This window comes from Lynx rufus, unplaced genomic scaffold (assembly GCF_022079265.1).
Source record: "Lynx rufus isolate CCGP_SWC_20201006 ecotype Redwood Valley unplaced genomic scaffold, mLynRuf1.p SCAF_45, whole genome shotgun sequence".
Classification (NCBI taxonomy): Eukaryota; Metazoa; Chordata; class Mammalia; order Carnivora; family Felidae; genus Lynx; species Lynx rufus.
Genome location: NW_025814862.1, coordinates 1,482,916 through 1,502,875, shown reverse-complemented (window position 1 = coordinate 1,502,875; position 19,960 = coordinate 1,482,916). Strand labels below are relative to the sequence as shown.

Sequence of the window (19,960 nt, the reverse complement as noted above, 5' to 3'; positions counted from 1 at the left end):
ATCAGTAAAAATGTTAAAAAAATCTGAAAAAGACATATAAAACATTTTTTTAAGTATATAGGTTTTTTAATTTATTTAAAAAAATTTAATGTTTATTTTTGAGAGAGAGAGAGAGTCGGGTAAAGGCAGAGAGAGACGGGGACAGAGGATCTGAAGCAGGCTCTGTGTTGACAGCAGAGAGCCCAACATGGGCACAAACACAAAATGTGAGATCATGACCTGAGCTTAAGTCAGATGCTTATCCGACTGAGTGACCCACGTGCCCCCAATACAGGTTTTTTTTAAAGGCAAAACAAGAGGCACCTGGGTGGCTCAGTCCGTTAAGCATCCGACTCTTCATTTAGGCTTAAGTCATGGTCTCACTGTCATGGGATCAAGCCCTGCATTGGGCTCTGTGCTGTGCGTGAAGCCTGCTTGGGATTCTCAATCTCTCAATCTCTCTCTCTCTCTCTCTCTCTGTTTCTCCCCTGTTCACACGTACTCGCTCTCAAAAAAAAATAAATAAAAAGTTAAAATAAAAAGAAAACTACATGGATGGACCTTGAAAACATTATACCAAGTGAAAGAAGCCAGACACAAAATACCTTACATTGTATGACTCCATTTCTGTAAAATGTGCAGAAGAGTCAAATCCATACAGACAGAAAGTAAGTGGTTTCCAGGGACTAATAAGGCTTGAGAGGAATTGGAGAGTGCCTGCTGATGGGTACAGGGTTTTATTTTGGGGTGACAAAAATGTTCTACAATTGGAGTGATGGTTGCATGACTCTGTAAATATTCTAAAAACTACCGGAAACCATATTTAATGGGCCACTTCTATCTATGGTAAGTGAATTACATCTCAAGTTATCAAAACAAACAAAAAGATGATGAGGACAATGTTCAACTCTGGGGTAAAAACAAAATGTTTCACCAGCAAAAAGGAAATGAAATTATCCTTGATGCCCAGCCAAAAACAGGACCAACAGGGAGCAAGAACTCTGGGAGTGAGGAGACGAAGAGGGAAGAGTCAGCCACCTTGTTCAGGGAAGATCAACAGGGAATGCCTAAAACCATGGAATTTTTAGAGACACAGATAAACACCAAGTGAAATCAACATCTCACGTAATCTCAAATATTTGCTTCTGAGAAGTAGGAAACAGGGCAGGGGAGTATCAGGGTTGCCATTTCTTTTTTATTGAAAAAAAATTCTTTATAACATTTATTTATTTTTGAAAGACAGAGAGAGACAGAGCATGAGCGGGGAAAGGGCAGAGAGAGGAAGCAGGCTCCAGGCTCTGAGCTGTCAGCACAGAGCCTAACCCGGGGCTTGAATTCCTAAACTGTGAGATCATGACCTAAGCCGAAGTTGGATGCTTAACTGACTGAGCCACTAGGCGCCCCTAGGGTTGCTATTAAATAAAAAGTCTTAGAGAACTATTTGAATAATCAGATTGTGTGTACAAATAACATCAATCAAGCAACAACTAAAATTTTGATTTAGACCATTAAAATAAGCTCCTCTTTGGATCCAGGTGGCCTTGCCCCACTGTTTCCTCACACAAGTACTGCTGCTAAACATCTCATGTTATTCTGATTCCTGATCTTTTCACCGGGACCTGTGCTCTCTCTCCTTGGACGCTGTGTTCACTGTATTCCTAACACACTGCAATTACACAAGGTATCTTGTCTAAGTCTTTTAAAAACTGTTGTGCCCTAACTCCAAAGCTGTATGACGTCTTTACTATTCCCTCTGCTCCTGTATTTTTTCTGTCTTCCTTAAAAAAAAAAAAAAAAAAAAAAAAAACTCTTAGGGGCACCTGGGTGGCTCAGTTGGTTAAGCATCTGACTTTGGCACAGGTCATTATCTCATGGTTCGTGGGTTCGAGCTCTGCATCCAGCTCTGTGCTGACAGCTTGGAGCTCAGAGTCTGGAGCCTGGAGCCTGTTTGAGATTTTGTGTCTCTCTCTCTGCCTCTCCCCCACTGGTACTCTCTCTCTCTCAAAAAAATTTTTTAAAGAACTCTTACTAATCAGAAGTGCGTGGGTGGCCAAGTCAGTTAAGCATCCGACTTCAGCTCAGGTCATGGTCTCACAGCTCGTGGGTTCAAGCCCCTCATCAGGCTCTGTGCTGACAGCCTGGAGCTCAGAGTCTGGAGCCTGGAGCCTGTTTCAGATTTTGTGTCTCCCTCGCTCTTTGTCCCTCCCCCACTCACACTCTGTCTCTCTCTGCCTCAAGAACATTTAAAATTTTTTTAATAAGGGGCGCCTGGGTGGCTCAGTTAAGTGTCCAACTCCAGCTCAGGTCATGATCTCGAAGTCCGTGAGTTCCACCCCGCATCGAACTCTGTGCCGACAGCTCAGAGCCTGGAGCCTGCTTCTGATTCTATGTCTCCCACTCTCTGCCCCTCCCCTACTCGTGCTCTGTCTCGCTCACTCTTAAAAATGAATGTCAAAAAAAATTAATTTTTTAAATAAAAAAATACAAGTACTCTTACTAATCAGATTTTCTGGACTCATTTTTTAATAGTTAAGAGCTCATTCTTGCTCAATTGTTCCTTTTCACAGCATTCTGTTCATGTTTAGAAAATAGATCATCTGTGTATGTGTATATACATACATATTTTTCATTGTGTCAAAACACATATAAAATTTTAACTATGGGGGGGTGCCAGGGTGGCTTATTCAAGTTAAGCATCCGTCTCTTGATTTTAGCTCAGGTCATGATCTCATGGTTTGTAAGCCCCGTGTCAGGCTCTGCACTGACAATGCAGAGCTTGCTTGGAATTCTCTCTCCCCTACCCCACTCATGCTGTTTCTCAAAATAAATAAAATATGGGCACCTGGGTGGCTCAGTCAGTTAAGCACCTGACTCCTGGTTTCAGCTCAGGTCATCATCTCATGGTTTATGAGTTTGAGCCCCCACATTGGGCTCTGTGCTGACAGCGTGGAGCCGGCTTGACATTCTCTCTCTGCCCCTCTCCCACTCACTCTGTCTCTCTCTCAAAAATAAATAAACCTTCAAAATAATTAAACTTAATTTTTTTTTTAATTTTTAACCATTTTTAAGGACACAGGTCATAGACCCTGCTTTCAATTGGGTATATATGCAGAAGAGTTACTGGATCCTGTGGTAGTTCTATTTGTAATTTTTTGAGGAACCACAATACTGTTTTCCACAGGGACTTTACCATTTACATTCCCACCAATTGTATACAAGTGTTCCAATTTCTCCATGTACCCACCACCATCTCCACATCCCCACCTCATCCCCGCCACAACCTCACCAGCACTTGTTTTGAGAGCAGCTATCCCGATGGGTGTGAGGTGGTGTCTCACTGTGGTTTTGATTTGCACTTTCCTAATGATTAATGATGTTCAACATGTTTTCACACACTCTTTGGCTATTTGTATGTCTTCTCTGGAGAAATACCAAGGCCCTGTGCCCATTTTTAAACCAGATATTTTATTGCTGAGTTGGAGATTTTTTTTATATATATTCTGAATAATAGCCCTTCATCAGATAGGAGTTGCAAATATTTTCTCCTAACCCATAGGCTGCCTTTTCACTCTGTTGAATGTTTCCTTTAATGCAGTTTTAAATTTTGATGTAGCCTAACTTATCTATATTTTTCCTTTGCTGCCCATGTTTTAGATGCCACATGTAAGAGGTCATTGCCAAATCCAATGTCATGAAGCTTTTCTCCTGTTTTCTTCTATTAGTTTTATAGTTTCAGCTCTTATACTTACGTCTTTGTCCCATGCTGGATTAATTTTTGTATGGTGTTAAGTGAAAGTTCTTTTGCATGTGGTTGTCAGGTTTTCCCAGCACCATTTATTGAAAATAATCTTCCCCTCATCCACTGAACAATGCCCTTGTGGAAAGTAATTTCACCATTTCTGGGCTCTCTATTCTATTCCACTGGCCTATATATCTGTCATTATGCCAGTACCACACTGTCTTGACTACTGTAGCTTTGTAGCAAGTTTTAAAATCAGAAGTATGAGATTTATAACTTTGTTCTTTTCCAAGAATGTTTTGTCTATTTGGGGTCCTTTCAGGTTTTATACGAATTTTAGGATGGAATTTCCTATTTTGGCAAAAAAGGTTGTTGGCATTTTGAGAGGGATTGCACTAAATCTGTAGATTGCTTGGATAGCACTGACAGCTTCTTAATTCTTCCAGTCTGCAAACATGGGATGTCCTTCCATTTATTAGTATCTTCTTTAACTTCTTTGAGCAATGTTTTATAGACTTCAGTGTACTAATCTTTCACCTCCTTGGTTAAATTTATTCCTAAGTGTTTTATTCTTTTTGAAGCTATTGTAAATGGAACCATTTCCTTATTCCTTTTTGTTCATTGTTAGTGTATAGAAGCACAGCTGATTTCTGTGTATTTTGTGTCCTTAAACTTTACTGAATTCTTTTATTAGTTCCAACAGTGTGTGTGAGTGTGTGAGTGAGTGAGTGAGTGAGTGTGTAAAATCACGTCATCTGTGATCAGGGATAATTTTACTTCTTCCTTCTCAATTCTGATGCTTTTATTTTCTTGTCTAAATGCTCTGGCTAGAATTAATTCCCATTACCATGTTGAAGTGATGAAATCCTTGTCCTCTTCCTGAGGAAAAGCTTTCAGTCTTTACTACTGAGTATGATGTTAGCTGTGGATGTGTCATCTATGGTCTTTATTATTTTTAGGTAGTTTCTTTCTATTCCTAGCTTGTTGAGTGTTTGTTACCATAAAAGAATGGTTAATGGTTAATTTTGCCAAGTATTTTTTCTGAGCTGGGATGAACATGTAGTTATTTCCCCCACACTCTTTTAGTGTAGCACTATATTACATTGATTGACTTTAATTTGTTGAACCATCCTTGCATTCCAAGAGTAAATCCATTTGGTCATAGTATATAATTCTTTTAATGTGCCGTTAGATTTTGTTTGCCAGTACTTTGTTCAGAATTTCTGCATCACTGTTCATGGAATATCAGTCTGTAATTTTGTTCCGGAAGCTTGTTTCCAGGAATTTTCCATTTCATCTAGGTCAACCAATTTGTTGGCATATAATTCTTCAGAATGCTCTCTTACATAATTCTTTTTATTTGGTAATAGTGTCCCAACTTTCATTTCTTCTTTTAATTATTTGGGTGTTCTCTTTTTAATCATTCTTGCTAAAGGTCTGCCAATTTTGTTGATCTTTGGGTTCATTGATTTTTCTGTTTTCTCTAATTTATCTCTGTTCTAATCTTTATTTTCTTCTTTCTCCTGGCTTTGGATTTAGTTCATTCTTCTTTTTGTAGTTCCTTAAGGTGTAGAGTTAGGTTTCTGATTTGAGATCTTTTTTATCTTTATTTACTTTAGAGAGAGAGATAGCACTTGTGAGCGGGGGGGGGGGGGGAGGGAGAGAGAGAATCTTAAACAGGCTCCACGTTCAGCATGGAGCCCAACATGGGGCTCATCCCATGACCCTGGGATCATGAACTGAGCCGAAATCAAGAGTTGAACGCTCAACCACGTGAGCCACCCAGGAGTCGCTCTTTTTTTAATGTAACATTTACAGACTTTTAGCACTGTTTTCATTGTATCTCATTGGTTTTTCATATGCAGTGTTTTCATTTTCATTTGTCTCAAGATATTTTCTAGTGTCCTTTGTGATTTCTTCTTGATGCTAAGAATACTGAATTTCCATTATTTGTGAATTTTCCCATTTTCCTCTTACTGTTCTAGTGTCATTCCATTGTGATTAGAAAATATACTTTGTATAATTTCAATCTTCTAACCTTATTGACTAGTTTTGTAGCCTAACATATGGTCTATCCTGGAGAATGTTACCTGCGCACTTGAGGGGGAAAAATGTGTATACTGCTGTTGTTGAGTGCTCTCTTAAGTCCTCAAGGCTCTGCTTACCTTTCTTTGTCCGTCTTGTTCCAGAGACTCAATTTCAAATGTCCTGTAAATTCACTTAGTCTTTCTTCCGACCAGTGGAGCATACTGTCCCTCTAGTGGACTTTTCAATTCAGTTACAGTATTTGTTTGGTCTTCTTTTTAATATCTTACTCTTTGTTGGTGTTCTCATATTGTTCATAAATTATTTTCTTGATTTCCTTTCGTTTTCTGTGGTTTCCTTTAGCTTTTTGAGTATATTTAAGATAGTTTTAAAACATTTGTCTAGTATGTCCAATGCCTAGGTTTCTTCAAGGATAGTTTCTACCACTTAATTGTATTCCTTTAAATGGGCCATGTTTTCCTGTTCCTTTGATTGCCTTGTGATTTTATTGTTGAAAATTGGGCATCTGAATAAACAGCCACCTTTCCCAGTCTTTGCAGACTGGCTTTGTCTTTGAAGAAGACCTTTGCTAATTAGCAGGGTTTGTTCTGAGCCTTGAGACCAGCCTGGAGTGAAGGCTTAAGGTCTCCTCAAGTCTTTTCCACACATGCATCTTGCCTGAGCCTGTGTGTGAACTTTTCTGATTCTTAAGTATACACAGCTGCTCTTAAAGGTCTTAATTTTGGGGCGCCTGGGTGGCTCCATCAGTTAAGCACCTGACTTCAGCTCTGGTCATGATCTCAAGGCTCATGGGTCTGAGTCCCACGTCGGGCTCTGTGCTGACAGCTCAGAGCCTGGAGCCCACTTTGGATTCTGTCTGTCTCTCTGCCCCTCCCTCGCTCATGCTCTGACTCTCTCTAAAAAATAAACATTAAAAAAAACCAAACAAAGGTCTTAATTTCACAGAGTGTCACCCAACTCCTCAGGGTCTTAAATATTCGATTGTATCCCTCACCCCTAGTACCTTGCCCCAGGCATCTGCAGCTCTGGAGTCCCCTTGCAGCTTTCACAAACACTATTTTCACAGTTTGAGATATGAGCATCCCCCCGCCCCACCTCAGAGAAAACAGGTATCAGTTCCCCAAACAGCCCCCCGACAAGCTCAAATGCTGCAGGTAAAGTCTGCCCTGCTCCCTCCTGGTAGAGGCAGGGAATTTGCAACTGGGCTGTTGCTCCCTTCAGATCTCCTGTGCTGGGGGCGGGAGGAAAGGGGGAGGGGAGTGGGTGGTGCAAAGGTGCGTAAAAATGCCACCAAACTTCGTACCATTTCAATGTGGCTTTTTCTTTTCTTTTTTCTTTTTTTTTAAATTTTTTTATTTTTTCCAACGTTTATTCATTTTTGGGACAGAGAGAGACAGAGCATGAACGGGGGAGGGGCAGAGAGAGAGGGAGACACAGAATCGGAAACAGGCTCCAGGCTCCGAGCCATCAGCCCAGAGCCCGACGCGGGGCTCGAACTCACGAACCGCGAGATCGTGACCTGGCTGAAGTCGGACGCTTAACCGACTGCGCCACCCAGGCGCCCCTCAATGTGGCTTTTTCTTGACTAGGTGTTCCTGTAGACCTGTTTTCCAGAGCTTCTATAAAATTATTTTAGCTATTCTCTAGTTTCTTGCTTCATGTGTGCGTGGGGGGTGGGGGGTGGGGGATGAGGGTTTGAAGTTTCCTAGACTGCTGTTTTGCAAGATGTCAGATATATTTTCAAAGTTTGCTTTTTCTCCCTAAATTCTAAGTCTTTCTCATATATATCAGAGGTTATCATGTGCCACATTTTGCTCTAAGCACTTTATAGGTATCATGTTACGTAAGCCTCACCACAACCCTAAGAGGCAGGTACTATTATTTTTCCCATCTTATACTAGAGGACAATGAAGTTCAAAACCCATCTTGCCCACAGAACCACAGCCAGTAAGTGATGGGGGCAGGGTTCCAGCCCTAGCAGCTTGGTTCTAAAGCCACCACCATTTTTCACACAGCAGAGTTAGCCACCTCAGGTCACTCTGTGCTGACCCTTTTGGTCCAGGATGCTTTTTATTTAGAGTCCAGTGAGCATCCAGTAGATGTTTTCTTCTAGAGTCGAGAAAGCACTGGCTGTCTTTCATGTCTAAGAGGAAGGTGGTCCAGGGGCACCTGGGTGGCTCAGTTGGCTAACCATCCGATTCTTGATTTCAGATCAGGTCATGATCTCATGGTTTGTGAGATCAAGCCCCACACTGGGCTCTGTGCTGACAGTGCAGAGCCCGCCTGGCATTCTCTTTCCCTCTCTCTCTGCCCTCCCCTGCTCGATTTCGATCTTGATCTCTCTCTCTCAAAATAAATAAACATTTAAAAAAAGAAGGTGGCCCGGCTTATCAGAGGCTCTATAAACACTAGTGGGGTTCAAGTGAGCCTCAAGGTGGGGAGCAGAGTAGGAGAGTCAGCCTTTTAGTTGGGAATCCTCTGTTATGTTCATACCTCTTCTACCCCTTCCATGAAGTGCCAGTTTCTCTAGGAAAGACTCCTCAAATCCTTTGCCTAGGGAAATAGCCCTGGCTGCTGGCACTGGAACAGCAGGGCAGAAAATATGGCTGAGGGTCTCACCTGTCCCCATAGAGAATTTATCTTAATTCCTCTTTTTGTCTCTTAATATTTATTTAAATTAACTCTCAAAAAAATATTTCAGTGGAATTGACACACAATGTTATATTAGTTTCAGGTACACAACACAGTGATTCGATTTCTCTGTATGTTACGCTATGTTCACCACAAGTGTAGCTACCATCTGTCACCATATAATGCTGTTACAGTATCATTTACTATATTCTTTATGTTGTGCCTTTTATACCCGTGATTTATTCATTCCATGTTTTATTTCATTTTATTTTATTAATATGAAATTTATTGTCAAATTGGTTTCCATACAACACCCAGTGCTCATCCCAACAGATGCCCTCCTCAATGAATTCCTCTGTCTTCAACCTCCACGGCTTCCCTCTGCTGGGCCTGGTGTCTCCTATTTTTCTGACTTTATGTCCAAGTGTTGTCCATCAGACATATAATGCAAGCCACATTTCAACAAGAGAGGAAATTAATTTTAATAATTTAACCCAATATATTCAAAATACTATCATTTCAGCACATAATCAATATAAAAAAGTATCATTGAGGTGTTTTACTCTTTTATTGTACTGAGTCTGATATTCGGCATGTACTTTACACTTCAAGTCCATCCTTTTTCAAAATGGTCACAGTGCTCAATAGCCACACGTGCCTCCTGGCTACTCTACAGGGCAGTGATGGTACAGAAAATAAACCTCACGTCTGCCACTAGAAGAAAGAATCCTCTAGTTATGCAGGGTGAGAAGGGAGACAGGTGGTGAAGGAGAATCCCACCAACTCCAATCCGTTCCCATGCCACGTGCCCACCAGCCTCAGTATCTCACGCCTCCAAGCCTTTCAGGGGTGCTGCTCATCAAACTGGCCCATTTCCTAATGGTCTCTCTCTCTCTCAAGCAGTCTCATGGTTACAGTTTCTCTGCCATGTTAAGTCAGTTTTCACTCTCTTCCTATTGGCTTTTCTTGGGGGCGGGGGGGGGAAGCTTATATAATATCTAACATATTCCAAAGAACATATATATAACACATATTTAAGAAATAAAGCCTAAAAATACAGTTGTGAGCCCCCCATCTCAATCCCCACCCTACTTAAGAACTCAAACATCAGCTGTAGGATTGTTTCTCCCAGTTTTATTCCTCTGTCTCCCCACTGGGGAAGAATCAGGAGCCCGAATTTTGTGTATCAACATTTTGCCTTTTTTCTTTTGGTTTACCACACATGTATGTAGCTATACATAAGACAATGGTCACTTTGCTTGTCTTTATTGTACTGTACATACTTTTTGGCAACTTGCCTTCATAACCTACAGGCTGTCTTGAAGACCCACTGATGTTGCTGCAAGAACCTACCATTCACTCACTGTCATTGGTCCATAATATGCCATCGTGTAAACAAAGACATTTGGGTTGTTTCCAAGATGTTTATTAGTATGAAGAGTGCTACAGAATTTCTCTAGAGTTCCACCAAATGGAAATCATGGATCACAGAATACAAGAATGTTCAGCTTTGCAAGTTAATGCCGGTCCACCAATTTACCTTCCTCAACAGCAGCAGATTAAGATTTCCAACCCACTCACACCCTCTCCAACACTCAGTTTTGTCAGATGTCTTAATTTTTGCCAACAGACAGCTTAATTTTTGCCAATCTAAGTAACTGTAAAGTGGAATCTCACTGTAGCCTTGGAATACTAATGAGGCTGAGTATCTTTTTATATGTTTAACCACTGTTCTTGTTACTTTTTCGTTGACATGCCTGTGCGTCTTGTGTCCGTGGGTAGGAGTTCCTTAAATGTGCTGGACTATAATCCTTTATGGGCTCTACATGTTGCAAATATACTCCCACTATGGCTTATCTGTTCACATTCTTTATGGATACCTTTTGATAAAGGGAAGATCTTAAATTTTAATCTAGTAAACTGGTCATTTTTACTTTAGAGTTGACATTTTTTATGACTTAAAAACAAAAACATGGGGCGCCTGGGTGGTTCAGTCGGTTGAACGTTGGACTTCAGCTCAGGTCATGAACTCCCGGTTTGTGAGTTAGAGCCCTGTATTGGGCTCTGTGCTGACAGCTTGGAGCCTGTTTCAGATTCTGTGTCTCCCTCTCTCTCTGCCCCTCCCCTGCTCATGCTCTGTCTCTCTCTGTCTCTCAGAGATGAATAAATGTTAAAAAAAAAAATTAAAAACAAAACCAAAAAACCTTTCCTACCTAGGTCATAAAAAAGTATTTTCCTAGACTGTGTTCTAGAAGCTGTTCTTCAATTAACCTGAAACTGGTTTTTCTGTACATTGTGTATACATTCTTTCCCAAGTGTCACACACTATGAACTGAGGAATCTATCCTCTGCCCCAGAGATACGTAATTCTACTTTTGCCAGGTACTGTTTCTCGGGCCTGTTTCTGGCAGCTCTTCTGCTGCATGGGCCAATCTGTGCTTCCCTGAACCAACAGTCAAGTCAGCCTCGACACTGATAAGGCAACTGTTCACACCTTACTCTTCTTCAAAGTGTCCTGCAATATTAGGACTTCATTCTTCCAAACGTTTTAAAACTGACTTGTCACACTTCCCAAAAACCCCTGTGGAGATGCACTGAATCCACAGATCAATGTAAGAACAGGTGACTTAACCATATCGAGTCTTTCTAGCCAAGAAAACCCTGTTTCTATTTATTCAAATCTTCTTTAATGTCTAATAAAGTTGTACACTTTTCTCCATTTAAAAATTATATGCATCTTATGTTAGTTCCCATTTACATCAAATAGAGTTCAGTCAGAAAAACAGAAATCATGCTAGGTATTTCAAAAAGAGAGGAGTTTAATAGAGGGAACAGGTCCTTTCAGAACAATCAAAAAGGCCAGAGTGTGCATAAAAGTGAACCACCTGAACCTTCCCTTTTACCTCTGCAGTTGTAGTCCAGAGTCAGGAAGCTGCCCACAGGACAGGAAACGACAGAAAACCTCTGCCAGTTTCACAGCTGCTCTGTAGTCCAGCGGCAGCCAGCCAGAGGAAGATGTGGAAACCCTGCACTTCCTCACCTGGGGCTAAGCCCATGCACTCGCACCACTGCCAGAGGAAGAAGGAGCCCACCTCCCTTCTACCTTGCAAACTTCATGGGCAGGATCTCATGGGCCAATTGACATTCAAAGCCTGCTGGCAGTGGGGTCTGAATGTGATAGCCCCAGCCTTGCAGGCCAGACTATATCCAGCACGCCCCCGTTTCCCATCTTCCCCAAACATGCTGAAATTACTGGTCTACTGTTACATCTTTTCCCATTTTCTCTGTCCCTGTGGTTTTATGTTTTTATACTCTTTCACTAAAATTTTAGCAGGCTTTCAGCAGGATGATGAAATAATCTTGTGTGGTCTCTCCAGAAGTCCTGAAGTCCATGTTCAAAAACCTGACCAAGTGTGGCTAAGGCTTTGCACAGGTTTACTTAAACTCTCCCCAGATAAAGGAAGGCCACAGCAAAAGTGGTTATCAGCTAACCCCGTCCACACTCCTCTCCCCACACACAAAGATTTTTCTTTTCTTTTTTTTTTTGTTTCGGTAGGGGGACATGTTAACGAGGATTTCACATACTTGTGATGTTTTTAAAAAATTAATTTTTAAAAAATAAACTAGGAAAAATTGGACACAATTTCAGCAATTATTGATTTACAGAAGTGAGAAACAAGCATGAGAAACAAGCATTATATTATTCTTTGTATATTTTGATAACTTTCATTTCTCAGAATTCCAACTTTAAAAACAAATAGAAATCAAAGCTTATCCCCTACCTGGACCATGGCATGCCACTATCCCATGGAACAGACACAGTACCAGACCCAAGAGGAGGCCAGGAGCGAGCCTGGAGGCGGACAGTGCCTCAGCCCTTCTACCTCTTCTGGAATACTCCTCGGCCCTGTCAGGCTTCCCTGAGTTTTCACGCACTGCCATGTTCATCAGGCCCTCAGTGGTTGGGGCCTAGAGCACATTATCCATCCACTCAGAAATCTGGGCTCCCGTTGGATAGACTTTATTTCTCTTTTCTGGGGAGAAAATATGGCAACCTATGTAACCTCAAATCAACATTGTGCTGAGCAGACTTGTGACCCTCTGTGCCAGACCATGTGACCCAGAAATCAAATCTAGTCCCTGCCTTTATCAAATCCACAGCAGATGGAGAGATGAACAAGATGAACTAGAGTGCCTACTACCGTTTTCAGGTTCTATACAACAGGGCAGTTACTGTGCCTCAGCAAATAAGTTGTGTTCTACTTTAAAGCAAACGAAGAATCATTCGGTTCTTTGCTCACAGTATTCTCTAGGAGGCTGGATATGAAGTCTCACCCTGTAAGTCAGACCTGGGGAAGCTCTCAGTCACAACCACTGGTCCTCAACAGATGACCGAACATGGAATATCAGCACCCCAAGCACTGAGTATTTCATGCTCTCCGGGCTGGTACCAAAGGAAGGTGCAGGTGGGCTCCCAGACACAGGGCTGTCCCAGAAGCTTCTGCCCCAGCTGCCACCATTCAAATTCATCTGGAAAGGCAAGTACCTGACCACAGACATTTACAATCCAACGAACAGGCTCAAGGTATGACGGGGGGTGGGTAGGAATGCCCTCTAAACGGCCATATTTTCAGGCAAATTCAGTCTGACCAGACCACTTCTGTTTCTTATTTGGAAGCCCCTTCAAAGAACTGTCCCCAGCTCAAGTGTCACCTATTTGATACCCTACTGGATCTCCCTGGTTGGAGTTAATTGGTTTTCCTTCAGTACCTGACTTACAGGAATTATAACACTCCTTCTATTTACTGAATGTTAAAAAGGACCTCTGCTCTAGGCCAGGTCACACTTAGAAGGAGGACAGGTCTCCTGTTCTCAGGGAGGTCTAGAAGGAAAGATCAAGCATGGGTACAGGTAATGGTGAGAATTACCCATGGTTTGGGGCTCTTGGGTAGCTCAGTCAGTTAAGCGTCTGGCTCTTTGATTTTGGCTCAGGTCACAATCTCGCAGTTGTGAGATCAAGCCCCGCATCGGGCTCCATGCTGAGCATGGAGCCTGCTTGGGATTCTCACTCTCCTGCTCTCTTTGCCCCTCCTCTGTTTTCGCATGGGCAAGTGCGTGCACTCTTTCTCTCTCTCTCTCTCTCTCTCTCTCTCAAAATAAATAAATAAACACTTAAAAAGGAATTACCAGTGGGGTTCTAGATGCTGTCACAGGGAAGGAGCAGGTGCTGGCAGAAGCAAACCTCCAGGCAGAAGGCTCAGAGATGCCTGCTTGCCGTGGTATCATCTGAGCCAAGCCCTGAAGGACAGGTAGGATCTGCCCACATGAAAATAGAACAAGAGGGGCGCCTGGGTGGCTCAGTCGGTTAAGCATCCGACTTCGGCTCAGGTCATGATCTCGCGGTCCGTGAGTTGGAGCCCCGCGTCAGGCTCTGTGCTGACAGCTCAGAGCCTGGAGCCTGTTTCACATTCTGTGTCTCCCTCTCTCTCTGACCCTCCCCCATTCATGCTGTCTCTCCCTGTCTCAAAAATAAATAAATGTTAAAAAAAAAAATTAAAAAAAAAAAAAAAAAGAAAATAGAACAAGAGAATCCCAGGAAAAGAGAAAGGCATGAATGAAGCATGTGTTTTCCACACACGCATGAGCACAGGGAAGACACTACCACCTCCCACCCCCAAGAGAACCAGAGATGTAGCAAACACTGTTACTCATGGGTATGTCAGACTCCCTGAAGGTGCTGGGACAGAAACCAAATGGAGAACCAACAATTTAGACTTTCTGTGGCATCTGCATAGATCTTTAGGAGCCCATGCACTGTCAGGAGAAAACCCCCAAGTGAAAGATTACTAGGGACTGAGTGAGCAGGATGGGCTGGCCGAGCCAAGGCAGTCCAAATGACCCACAGGATTCTAGCGAAGTCTCAAACGGCACCTATCTCTAGAGCCAGGCATGGGGGGAGGCAAGAGGGCACCACACTTCAGGGGCACTGCTCTCAGGGCCAGCAGTGCCTTCTGAAATGTGACGTCCTTGGCACCCCTCTTGCCTCATCCCAGCCCCAACCCTGCCATCTTGCAAGTTCTGGGATCTGCCCATGTTGGGCATCTATTTTTAAAAAGCAGAGAAAGAGGGGTACCTGAGTGGCTCAGTCAGTTAAGCGTCCAACTTTGGTTCAGGTCGTGATCTTGTGGTTCGTGGGTTTGAGCCCTGAATCAGGTTCTGTGTTGACAGCTCAGAGCTCTCTGACAAAGAGCTGTGTTGACAGCTCAGAGCTTGGAGCCTGCTTTGGATTCTGTGTCTCCCTCTCTCTGCCCCTGCTCATGCTCTGTCTCTCTCTCTCAAAAATAAACATTAAAAAAAAAATTTTTTTTTAAGCGAGAAAGAGAGAGGGGAGAGGGTTAGCTCAACATAACCTTCCAATGAGTGGATACAGAACTGGCTGCAGCAGACGTCATCCTCCCCCCCCCCCCCCATCACACAGCTGTCATGGAGAGGCAGGGCTACTGGCATCCACCTGCCCGACACACTCACCTGGACAGTCGGCTTCGTCGCTCTCATCCTCACAAGTTACCCAGCCGTCACACTGCCAGGGGAGGGGGATGCACTGGATGGCACCACTGCGACAGGCAAACTGCCCTGGGTTGCACCGCAGTTCTGTGGAACCAAAGGGCAAGAGGCCATTGAGGAAGCCGCAGCAGCAGTGGAGACCTGTGACAGCCAAGCCTGCCACCACTGGGTCCTGCCGCCGCTCAGACCCATGAGTGTGGGCCTTACACAGTCAGCCTGCCCACAGCCCACCTCCTCAGGGGCCGCACACGTGCCCCAAGGAGGAGCCAAGAGCTGTGCCCATGACACAAGTCCCCAGAGCAATGCACCCCCAAGACATCGATCTTAATGCACCACCTCAAATACACACTTGACACTTCTGCTCCGAGTCAGGCTCTGCACTAGACTACAGAGGTCACAAGAGGGCACACCTCTCACCTCCTGAGGAATTCTGGGTCAACAGGGATGAGACACACACACACAGGTTTCTGACAAAGGGCAAATAAGTAGGGAGCACCACAGGAGTGCTCAAACAGCATGAAGGAAGGAGAAACTGCCTGCACCTGACAGGCTCTGGAATCCTTCTTAAAGAAGGTGGATGTAAACAGGGTTCCCAAGGCAGGTTGACGGTTTCAGTAGACACACCTGATGTAGGAAAAGAACATTCCAGTGGACACATCTAATGTAGGAAAAGAACATTCCAGAAAAAAGTTAAGGCTTATGGAACTATCACAAGGCAGGAAAATATGCCAAATAGACTTATATTTCTGGTCGTGAGCTGACAAACGACCAGAAATATAAAAGAGGTCAGACTGTGGAGACTCTGACCCTTACTGAGAATGTTGTAGATAGCCAGAGGTAATTTAGTCAGTTAAGTAACATGATGATATCTGTGTTTTAAGCAAGGTAGAACTGGCAGTGATTTCTGGAAACAATTATAATAGAGGTACCACACAAAAATATTAAATATTTCAGCAAAGTAAAAGCTTGAACTGAGGCAGGGTCGGCAGACTACAACTCCAGGCCAACTCCTGCTCTTTCCACTTGGTTTTTAAATAAAGTTTTATTGGAACACAGCCACAAATACCTATGGTCTGTGGCTGCTTTTGAGCTACAACAGCAGAGTTGTGACTAATGACTAACAGAGACTAAATGACCTGCAAAGACAAAAATATTTACTCTCTGGTCCTTCAAACCAGACTTGTGAAATGAGGTAACAGCTGCTATATGGAAAAAGCTAGAACCAAGGAAAAGCATGAGGTGTGAGGGATGAGGTCTTGCACACCAACCCGATGACACAGGAAGAAGAAACAAACAAAGCTCACTTACGAACGAAAATACACAGCTCTATCTGCTCCCTCTGGGGTCTTCCTTGTCCTGGAATCATTCCATTGAAATCCAGGAAGGAAAAGGAACTATTCCCATCCCTGAGTCCTGTCCCACCACTGGCCTAAGTAACAAGAGGCAATCATCACTCTAATTAACCAAGGAAGACAAACCTAGCAAATCAGGTAGGACGTGGAAGCTAGGCCTGACCCCTCCCCTCACCACCACCCCTAGACAGCCATCGTGTGCCTCAGTGTCTGTATGTTCAGTAGAGCCTCTTCAGTGCTCTGCAAAGAGGGACAACCCACATCCCCACCAGGGTCAGGCATACATCTGAGAGTCTTCCACTCTGAGGTGGGGATGGAACAAGGGCCAAGGCAAGGAACTGGGAATCCAGTGTTCATTCCTCTCTGCCTGCCACTACACACTGGTGATAGATCAGTCCGTCTAACCATAAGGAAAACCTTTGTTATATATATATATATGTGTATATATATATATATATATATATGTGTATATATATATATATATGTGTATATATATATATGTGTATATATATATATATGTGTATATATATATATATATACGTGTATATATATATATATATATATATATATATATATATATATAACACTGACAAAATAGTCACAATGGTATATATTTTGTAAAGGCTTTCAGCCAAGATGGAATTATAGGCATAGTTAACTATTCACTTGAAACAACCAGGGGGAGAAAAAGGATAACATAAAAGAAAACACCAGTATTCCAGACATTGACATCAAACAACAAAGGATAATGTCCCTGAGTTAGGAAACATATGAGGTGAGCCTTACTGCCTCAAGAACATTTCCAAGGCTACAAAGCAGGAAGAGGGACTCCAGGGCAGGTTGGGGGAGGGGGGTTGGGGGGGTGGGGGGCGGGTGCAGAAGACTCTTGGAGGTGAGTGGATGCAGCTAAAAATTGGGAAAAGCAATCATAGAACAGCTCCAAAAAGTCCCGGAGAGAGATGCACAGATGTTAAGACTGCAAAGATCCAGGGGCACCTAGGTGCCTCAGTTGCTTAAGCATCTGACCATGATCTCACAACTCGTGAGTTCGAGCCCCGCATCCAGCTCTGTGCTGACAGCTCAGACCCCAGAGCCTGCTTCGGATTGTGTGTCTCCATCTCTCTCTGCCTCTTCCCTGCTCACGATCTCTCTCTCTCTCTCTCTCTCTCAAAAATAAACATTAAAAATAATTTTTTTTTTAAACTCCAGAGATCCAGAGAGGAATCCCTCGGGGAATGAAGCAGAGTACTTGATCAGTGTATGGTGTGAAGAAACTACCCCAGGTTAGAGAGAAAACTACCCTATAGGATAACAGGGAAACAACAATTGCAGTTCAGCAGGACCACAAATGGTATACGTTCTCAGGAGCCAGAGTGGAAAAGCTCATAACCTGTAGGGCATTAAGTAAATTTATTCAGATGAGTCCTGTCTCGTTAGTGGAGAAAAATTAACTCCAGACTAAACGCAGCCTAACAATGATTAAAAGCAAGAGCTGAAAGGATCAAATTGTTTCCAAGTAACATCCTAGAACAAAGCTCAAGAATATTTATAGGAACGCAAAAATAGGCAACAACCAAAAAAGGCAAGATTCACAAAGTCTGGCATTCAATAAAAAAATTACCAGACATACAAAGAAACAGAAAATTATGACCAAAATTTAAAGAATTCAATCAAACTGACTCAGAAATGGTACAAATGATAGGGTACACAAGGACATTAAAGTTAAAACCGAGTTACAAGTGCTCAAGAAGCTAGAGGAAAAACCAAACACGTTAAGTATATATGGAAGATTTTAAGAAAGAATCAAACCCACTGCCTAGAGATGAAAACTACAAGGCCTAGCATGAACAGATTCAGTTTTACAGAGGAAAAGATGAGTGACTTGAAGACAACAATAAAAACTCTAAATTAAAACACAGGGGGGATGGCACAAAAACAGACACATAGACCAATGGAATAGAATAGAAACCCCAGAAATAGACCCACAAACGTATGGCCAACTAATCTTTGACAAAGCAGGAAAGAACATCCAATGGAAAAAAGACAGCCTCTTTAACAAATGGTGCTGGGAGAACTGGACAGCAACATGCAGAAGACTGAAACTAGACCACTTTCTCACACCATTCACAAAAATAAACTCAAAATGGATAAAGGACCTGTATGTGAGACACAAAACCATCCAAACCCTAGAGGAGAAAGCAGGAAAAGACCTCTCTGACCTCAGCCGTAGCAATTTCTTACTTGACACATCCCCAAAGGCAAGGAAATTAAAAGCAAAAATGAACTACTGGGACCTTATGAAGATAAAAAGCTTCTGCACAGCAAAGGAAACAACCAACAAAACGAAAAGGCAACCAACGGAATGGGAAAAAATATTTGCAAATGACGTATCGGACAAAGGGCTAGTATCCAAAATCTATGAAGAGCTCACCAAACTCCACGCCCGAAAAACAAATAACCCAGGGAAGAAATGGGCAGAAAACATGAATAGACACTTCTCTAAAGGAGACATCCGGATGGCCAACAGGCACATGGGAAGATGCTCAACGTCGCTCCTCATCAGGGAAATACAAATCAAAACCACACTCAGATATCATCTCACGCCAGTCAGAGTGGCCAGAATGAACAAATCAGGAGACTATAGATGCTGGAGAGGATGTGGAGAAACGGGAACCCTCTTGCACTGTTGGTGGGAATGCAAATTGGTGCAGCCACTCTGGAAAACAGTATGGAGGTTCCTCAGAAAATTAAAAATAGACCTACCCTATGACCCAGCAACAGCACTGCTAGGAATTTATCCAAGGGATACAGGAGTACTGATGCATAGGGGCACTTGTACCCCAATGTTTATAGCAGCACTCTCAACAATAGCCAAATTATGGAAAGAGCCTAAATGTCCATCAACTGATGAATGGATAAAGAAATTGTGGTTTATATACACAACGGACTACTACGTGGCAATGAGAAAGAATGAAATATGGCCCTTTGTAGCAACATGGATGGAACTGGAGAGTGTGATGCTAAGTGAAATAAGCCATACAGAGAAAGACAGGTACCATATGGTTTCACTCTTATGTGGATCCGGAGAAACTTAACAGAAACCCATGGGGGAGGGGAAGGAAAAAAAAAAAAGAGGTTAGAGTGGGAGAGAGCCAAAGCATAAGAGACTCTTAAAAACTGAGAACAAACTGAGGGTTGATGTGGGGTGGGAGGGGGGGGAGGGGGGGTGTGGGTATTGAGGAGGGCAACTTTTGGGATGAGCACTGGGTGTTGTATGGAAACCAATTTGACAATAAACTTCATATATTGAAAAAAAATAATAAATAAAACACAGGGGGGAAAAAGGCTGGAAAAAATGAACTGTGAGCTGTGGGACACATGGACGGAGCAGGGGGAGGGGGAGACGAACAACAGACAAATATTTTAAGAAACAATGGCAAAAAACTTCCCAATGTGATGAAAACCCATAAATCCACGTCAGTCAGTGAACCCCAAACAGAAGAAATAGAAAGAAGACTAGTCTAAGGCAAATTACGATTAAATTGCTTAAAACCAGTGATAAAGAGAAAATCTTGAGTAGCCAGAGAGGGGTGCCTGGATGGCTCAACTGGTTAAGAGTCCAACTCCTGAATTCAGTCCAGGTCACAAT

At 42.8% G+C, this 19,960-nt stretch overlaps 1 protein-coding gene across 7 annotated transcripts in view; it reads right to left on the bottom strand.

Moving 5' to 3' along the window:
- DGCR2 (DiGeorge syndrome critical region gene 2) overlaps positions 1 to 19,960 on the bottom strand; it is a 100,666-nt gene that overhangs the window by 49,912 nt on the left and 30,794 nt on the right. For 4 of the 7 annotated variants that reach the window (XM_047098211.1, XM_047098212.1, XM_047098213.1 and 1 more), the window contains exon 2: positions 14,924 to 15,046. The exons of the other annotated variants lie outside the window; for them this stretch is intronic. In XM_047098211.1, coding sequence (XP_046954167.1) covers positions 14,924 to 15,046 — 123 coding nt within the window. The remainder of the gene's footprint in view (positions 1 to 14,923; positions 15,047 to 19,960) is intronic. 7 annotated transcript variants of the gene reach the window in all.